Below are 8,455 nucleotides of genomic sequence, written 5' to 3' on the forward strand. Positions count from 1 at the left end.
AGTTAGTTAGTTAGTTAGTTAGTTAGTTAGTTAGTTAGTTAGTTAGTTAGTTAGTTAGTTAGTTAGCTATTCACATGTGTTTGTGTAAGGTATCTTATCAATATAGGACAATGTACTTTAAAATACTATGAACTTTTTAAAGAATTTTCCAGACACTATGGTGCCCACACCAAATAATCAAAAACAACAACAAATTACATCATATAAATCGTAAATAAAAATACAAAAACAACTCATCAACTTGTAGTAATAATCAATAATCAAAACAGCAAATACTAGTACAACTGAATTTTATTGTTTTCTAAAACCTATAATTTTAAGAAGATTTTATTGTTGTTTACTATTAATATTTACGGACTACCACCACCACCTACTTCCATAAGTCATAAAACACAATCGAATAAAATATTAAAAAACTGTAAAAATTGAACATTAAATTAAATTTTTTGTGGATATAAAAATTTATAAACAATCTAGACGAAATGATTACAAATCAACTAAACAACTATTTACTACTATATATAGTTGTAATCTAAACAAAATAATACGTATTTTTATTAAAGGAAAAAAAAAGGTATTTATTGTTTGTCTATACAAACATTCTTTTTTGTACAAGCACAGAGTATCAGGCAGTAAAATAAACAAATATACTAGAGTTTTAATATAAAATACAAAAACAATAAAACAAACAAACACTTGATATGAATAACAAAAACTATTTCACTAAAAACAACAAACACCAACAACAAATTCAATACACACTGCGTTACGGACTAACTGACAGTACTATGACTGCATGAAACCTTTTGAGAGCGTTTACTGATCATGCCAGACTGTTTGGCGGCAGCATGTGTATTTACTGCATACAAAAAAAAACAGGCAATTGAATAAAATCTTTGTAAAAAGAATTCATTTGTTTAACTGAATAAAGATAGAGTGAAAGAAATTGAAAACATTAAACAAATAGCAGCTTTATTGTTTAAACAAAAAATGTTAACTAAACTAAATTTTGTGATAAAACGAAGCACTAAAGTTTGTGAGTGTAAATAGTTTTTCATATAGTTGGCAGTTGTTTGAAAGAGTGTGTTAATAGTATTTAAGGTTTACTTAAGGAGGTCTTATATCCGATTTGCCATTACATTACAGTGACACGAACACATCAACATTAATATAATTCTTACTTACGTATCCACCTAACAGTGACACGAACACATCAACATCAACATAATTCTTACTTACGAATCTACCTACCTACTAAACCCACTTAACTAACTAACTAACTAACTAGCTAGCTAACTAACTAACTAACTAACTAGCTAGCTATCTAACTAGCTAACTAACTAACTTACTTACTAACTAACTAGCTAACTAACGACTATACTCTCTATAAAATAGCAACTACAGTCCCCAAACTATAGCTGCTCTAGTTCCTAGACTACAGCTCTCTCGGCTTTATCGTCTATAGTTGCTAGACTACAGCGAGTATAGTCTCTACACTACAGTAAATATGGTCCCTAATTATTAATTAATTTCTCTTTTTCCCCATGGATTCGTGTCTGGTCCATAGACAATATAGTCTCTCGACTTTAGCTAATATAATCTCCAGGCTATAACGATTATTGTCTCTAGACTATACCGAATCTAGTTTCTACACTGATAGGACTATATTATCTAAATTATAACTACTACTATACTCTGGACTATAGCGACTAGGCTATAGCTACTATTGTCGCTATATTGGCTGTTTAGTCTAGACTAAAGAAAGTAAAGACTCTATGTCAGCATTTAGACTATAATGACTATTATCTCTATACTATAGCGACTTTAATTTCTAGACTATAGTCTAAGATATACTAACTACAGTCTTTAGACTATAGTAACTACAGTCTATAGATCATATTTTTTAAGCTCTATAGACTAGAGTGTTTTTCGACTATAGTGCATCGACAATGTATGCTGTGATGTCTTTAGAGTAATCTTTAGAGTAAAAATTAGCCTATATTTAGTCAATCAATTCTAGATGCTTTAGTGTGGAAACCTTTTAGTTTATAGTTTCTAGACTATAGTCTGAAATATAGTAACTACAGTCTTTAGACTATAGTGACTATAGTCTCTTGATCATATTTTTAAAGCTCTATAGACTAGAGTATCTATTGTTTATCGACTATAGTGCCTCGACTATGTATGCTGTGATGTCTTTAGAGTAATGAAAATATTCTTTAGCCTATATTTAGTCAATCGATTCTAGATGCTTTAGTGTGGAAACCTTTTAGTTTATAGTTTCTAGACTATTGTCTAAAATATAGTAAATACAGTCTTTAGACTATAGTGACTATACTCTCTAGATCATATTTTTTTTAAGCTCTATAGACTAGAGTGTCTATTGTTTATCGACTATAGTGCCTCGACTATGTATGCTGTGATGTCTTTAGAGTAATGAAAATATTCTTTAGCCTATATTTAGTCAATCGATTCTAGATGCTTTAGTGCGGAAACCTTTTAGTTTATAGTTCCTAGACTATAGTCTAAAATATAGTAACTACAGTCTTTAGACTATAGTGACTATAGTCTCTAGATCATATTTTTAAAGCTCTATAGACTAGAGTGTCTATTGTTTATCGACTATAGTGCCTCGCCAATGTATGCTGTGATGTCTTTAAAGTAATGAAAATATTCTGTAGCCTATATTTAGTCACTCGCGTCTAGATGCTTTAGTGCGAAAAACTTTAAGTTTAATTCATTCTTTTAAAATCTGCAAATCAGCAATGAGAAGCTGTATATATTTAATAAAAATTTTGTGAATTTCATTTCATGCTCTTTAATAGTGCAGAGAAAGAACTGTTGATATTTTCATTTAGAGCTTTTCGTTTATAGCATTTCACCATATATGTACATATATGAATACATACAAAATAAACACTTGTAAAACTACAAACTTCACACATATCCCAATGTACAATTGAAGTATGCAAAAGTATTAATATTATTATTTGTCTTGCGGCTCTATAGCTCTTATAAGCTATTGGCGTTGGAGTAGTGTTTTGTTAAACAAAACAAACCTTTAATGGATGAGGCAGATGATGGTGATGATGATGTTGATGTTGATAGTGATTGAAGTTTTTGCTTTTTATATTGAGTTGTTTAGTTTATGTGTATTTGGGGTTTTTAATTGAATTTTATGAGATTATTTAAAATAACAAATAATAAAGAAATACTTGGAATTTTAAAAGGGCTTTTTTTCGTTTGGAGATTTTTTTACATAGATTGTGTTTATTTGTTGATAGTTTTTTAAAAACTGAAGTGATGCTCTTAAAAAAAAACAAAAATTTTTTTAAAGATTTTTTAAGTTTAAGTTGTTTTCTTACAAAACGTGTAAGTAAATTGTATAAACAATTATGACAATATCTTCATTAAAAAATCGTTTATTTAAACAACATTTTATTCATTAAGAGACATTATTAAACCTTTGTTAAATTATTAATAATATTTACAAAAACCTTATTGTTTTATATTAACCTAATTAAAAAAAAAAAATCCAAAAAATTATATATTGTTATTTTAACGCACCTGCAGTTTATGTTCAAGAAAACATGGAAGGAAGTTCATTTAATATAACAAGCTTATCGGAAAGAATCTTTTTATTTAATACTAAAATTATGAATTAATTTAATGGATCATAACTATGAAATTCCAAAAAAAAACAAAAATCAAAACAACTCTCACACACATTTAAGTGCATTTACTAAAAGCAGTTTATATCAACCAAGCAAATTAAGGTTTATTATGCGATCAACACATGCATATTAATAACACTTTATGACATATGCATAAAAATAGTTATTATTACACTTCATTTCCGTTGCTGCTGCTACCAGCAAGCAAAAACTACACTTACAACACATGTGTATTGTAGTTTATTAAAAAAAAATAATAATAAAAGAAATATATGAAAAACACCGTCTTCATTTTCCTATGAAACAGACAAAAAGCCATAAAAGAAAAATCAAAAGAAAATATGTAAAAAAAGATAAAAACTTCCGTAAAAAGTTGTCTATTAAAAAAACTGCATAAGAACTATTAAAACAACTTATTGGTCATATGTATATATGCCAGCCAGTCAACTAACTGACTCAATGATACAAGACCAACCACCAGACCAAATGGCCACTATATAAATGTGATTTAATTTAATTGTTAATGCCACTCAGGTTGTTTTCATTACCAGCAAGAAGACAACAACAAATAATGACACAAATATTATGGTCTTTTACTTGTACAAGTACGGGTAATAAGACAATACAAACATGGCTTATTGGCACCTGTTTAATATATTATTTTCATTTTTTGTTTAAAAATTATGATGATAAACAATAAACATTTATTAGTACGTCATAGTAAACAAATTGTATATTGACATGATTCATAGTTATAAGATTTACAGCAGAAATATGTATATAGAAATTCGAGTCATTAATAGGATTTTCAATCAATTCTTAACTTATATATATAGCGATCATACTTGTACTACAAGGAGTCACTGGATGTTAACTTAATAATCCTCATTTTCATCACCTACAGTTATCGTTTAACTGGTTGTTATTCTTTCAGTTAAGTTAAAAAATAACTAGACTATAGAACTGAACTAGAACTGAACTAGAACTGAACTAAACTGAACTAGAACTGAACTAGAACTGAACTAGAACTGAACTAGAACTGAACTAGAACTGAACTAGAACTGAACTAGAACTGAACTAGAACTGAACTAGAACTGAACTAGAACTGAACTAGAACTGAACTAGAACTGAACTAGAACTGAACTAGAACTGAACTAGAACTGAACTAGAACTGAACTAGAACTGATCTAGAACTGCACTAGAACTGAACTAGAACTGAACTCGACTAAAGTCTGCTGACTGTACAGACTATAGTCTATCTATAATAGAGACTATAGTCTATGGACTATATAGACTGTTGTTTATCGACTACTGAGGCTTTAGTCTGATAACTACATTGACTATAGTCTGCAGACTTTAGCCTGTCGACTATAAATAATATAGTCTATCAACTATACAGACTATATTTTATCGACTATAGAGACCATAGTTAATATAGTCTGTCGACTATACAGAAAATATATTATAGGACTATAGTGTTTTGACTATATGGACTATAGTCTATAGTCATCTTAAGTACTTCTCTCTCTCTCTTGCGGATGTGGCCTCTCTCTCCCTTGCTCTCTATCTTCCTTTATTCTATTATTTAACTTTCATTAATTTCCACATAAATTTCTCTATTATGCCCTTGTTTTCTTACAGGTTTTCGTTCATGCCAAAGTCTTTTTCAGTATTGGCGGACGACAGTACATTGGCGAACCAGTACAATTTTCTTATATGCCAGATACAATATTGGATCACGCTCGCGACGTGACAATCAAATTACATCATCGTTTGGGTAAATATCTACAATTGCATTTATATTTTGCGGCACGTTGGCTGATGTTAAGTGAGATTACATTTATATCAGGTAAGTGATGGAAAAATAAAGAAAAATATATTTTAAGATTTTTTAATAATGTAATAAAACTATTTGCAACAAATTGTTGGCCTTCATCTCTCGCCTTGAGAGAAATGTGTTTATAAAATTGAAGAAATATGAAATTTCATAGAAAATAAAAAAATACTTAAATAAATTTTTAATTTTTTGATTTTGATTATAACTACGAAATGCTAAATTACTTTGCTTAATTCCTAATAATTCTTATGCTACTCTATTCATTACTTCCTTATTATTCTATACTTCCTAATAATACTTATTTTACTCAAATTATTTTTAATTCATAAAAAAAATCTTATTACCATTTTCTATTCACTATCAATCTCTTATTGCCTTTGTCCACAATACAAGGTCAAGCATCTGCCTACAAGTCCAAACATTATCATAAAACATTCTTAATCATTAAATCCTTGAATACATTTTCCATTTGCCTAACTTTATTTTTTTGTAGGCAAAACTTTTCATTTAGTTTATCTACCACATTTTTAAACAAATATTTTTCATCATTTGGCCAATGCACTGAACTTACCAAAGATTGATAGAAAAAAAACACATAAAAATTAATTCTTCAAAATTCAATTAGTAAAGATTATGCATGCAAAAATGGCAGAGAATACTTGGTATGAGAAAAAAACAGAAATTAAATGCAAAAATTATAGAAAGCAAAAAAATTGATTTCAAAAAAAAAAACCAAGAACGAATAAATGAATGAAATTAAATTGAAATTAATATTGATTTCCTTTTAATGGATTGGAATGAATTGTATGAAAATGCAGTTCCATGATGCTATTTTTCTACTATAATTTTTTTTCTTTTCGCAAATGTAAATAAAGATGATATTGATGAAACACAGAGAGAAATTAAAAAAAAATTATAGATAAGAAACTTAATGTGATAGAAAGATAAAGCAGGTTTTGTAGTTTGTCTGCGACTACTTTAGCTTCTACAGTCGAAGATCAATAGCCTCTATAGTCGAAAAACAATAGCCTCTACAGACGAGCGACTATAACTCCACATTCGAGCGACTAGATTCTAACGTCGAGAGACCATATATTCTTTATTCAAGACTATTCCCAAATTTGTTGTAGACTATTGCCTTTATAGTCGGAAGACGATCGTCTTTTTATTTGAGAGTCTTTTATTGAGAGAGAGTCTACAGTCGAAGGATTCTATAGATAAACTCCACATTCAAACAAGAGACTGTTCAAAATATTGATAGAGACTATTGCCTTTATTGTAGAGAGATTATAGCTATAGTCGAAAGACTATGGACACTATAGTTGAGAGACTATAGACACTATAGTCGAGATACTATAGACATTATAGTCTAGAGACTATAGACACTATAGTCGAGAGACTATAGACACTATAATCGAGAGACTATAGAAAAAATAGTCGAGAGACTATAAACACTATAGTCGAGAGACTATAGACACTATAGTCGAGAGACTATATATACTAAAGTTGAGATACTATAGACACTACAGTCGAAGGACTATTGACACTATAGTCGAGAGGCTATAGACACTATAGTCGAGAGACTATAGACACTATAGTCCAGAGACTATAGACACTATAGTCGAGAGACTATTGACACTATAGTCGAGAGACTATAGACACTACAGTCGAGAGACTATAAACACTATAGTCGACAGACTATATACGCTATAGTCGAGAGACTATATACACTATAGTCGAGAGACTATATACACTATAGCCGAGAGACTTTATACACTATAGCCGAGAGACTATATACACTATAGTCGAGAGACTATTAACACTATAGTCGACAGACTCTTGACACTATAGTCGACAGACTATAGACACTATAGTCAAAAGACTATAGATACTATAGTCGAGAGACTATAGGCACTATAGTCGAAAGACTATAGTTGAGAGACTATAGGCACTATAGTCGAAAGACTATAGACGCTATAGTCGAGAGACTATAGACACTATAGTCGAGAGACTATAGACACTATAGTCGAGAGACTATAGACACTATAGTCGAGAGACTATAGACACTATAGTCGAGAGACTATAGACACGATAGTCGTGGGACTATATATACTAAAGTTTAGAGATTGTAGACTCTAAAGTATAAAAATTATAGATTCTGAAATAGCCATTATAGTCGGGATATTATTACCTCTATAGTCAAAAGACTTAAGCTTCAATATTTAGGAACTAGTTAAGAAATTATGGGATCAACAGTTAATAAGCGTTATAATATACATTCAAAAACCAATATGAACTTAAAAATCGTACGAATGACTTTTGACTTTATTAACAAAACTATAATTTTTCATTTCCACATTTTTCTCAGTGTTTACATATATTTACTCATATTAAACTGCAATATTCCCTTAGTCTTTTTTGCCCCATTTAATATTATTTTCCCATTGAAATCAGTTTAAAAAAATTCAGTTTCAGCTTCTATGTACTGCATGCATATTAACAATTACTAAACTCATTTTTAGCATTTTAAGTATAACAGCTAGTATTTGTTACTAGTTTTTGTTGTTGTTGACTATGAATGAATTTAGTTCATATCGTTGTAATCTAGAGCAGAGATTTTATAGATTTCAAATATACTACTTGCTGACAAACACGTGCATCATTTATTCATATTATTAGGATATTAGAGAGTAAAACTGTGTACTATTATAAAGTAATATTGAAATGGAAATTCTATTGTTTTCTTTTAGTATTTTTCGTAATAATGTTGTATATATGTATAAGTCTTGCTAGGAAAATCGAAAGATCGATCTATCGGGTTTGTGAAACGACATGTTGTTGAGAATTGAAAAGTAAATCTTATTAGCGATATTTTGAAAAGATTTCATAAATTTACACTCCTTAGCATAACATGGTAAAACATTCACATAAATTGGATAAAAAT

At 29.4% G+C, this 8,455-nt stretch overlaps 1 protein-coding gene across 1 annotated transcript in view; it reads left to right on the plus strand.

The window, feature by feature from the left end:
• The window catches only part of LOC111685048 (discoidin domain-containing receptor 2-like), a 16,690-nt gene extending 11,159 nt beyond the window's left edge, over nt 1-5,531 (plus strand). Inside the window, exon 4 of the mRNA XM_046956182.1 lies at nt 5,316-5,531. Within this exon, the coding sequence (XP_046812138.1) occupies nt 5,316-5,531 (216 nt within the window). The remainder of the gene's footprint in view (nt 1-5,315) is intronic.
• Nucleotides 5,532-8,455: the final 2,924 nt, after the last annotated feature.

The sequence above is a fragment of the Lucilia cuprina genome, chromosome 2 (genome assembly GCF_022045245.1).
Source record: "Lucilia cuprina isolate Lc7/37 chromosome 2, ASM2204524v1, whole genome shotgun sequence".
NCBI classification, from domain to species: Eukaryota; Metazoa; Arthropoda; class Insecta; order Diptera; family Calliphoridae; genus Lucilia; species Lucilia cuprina.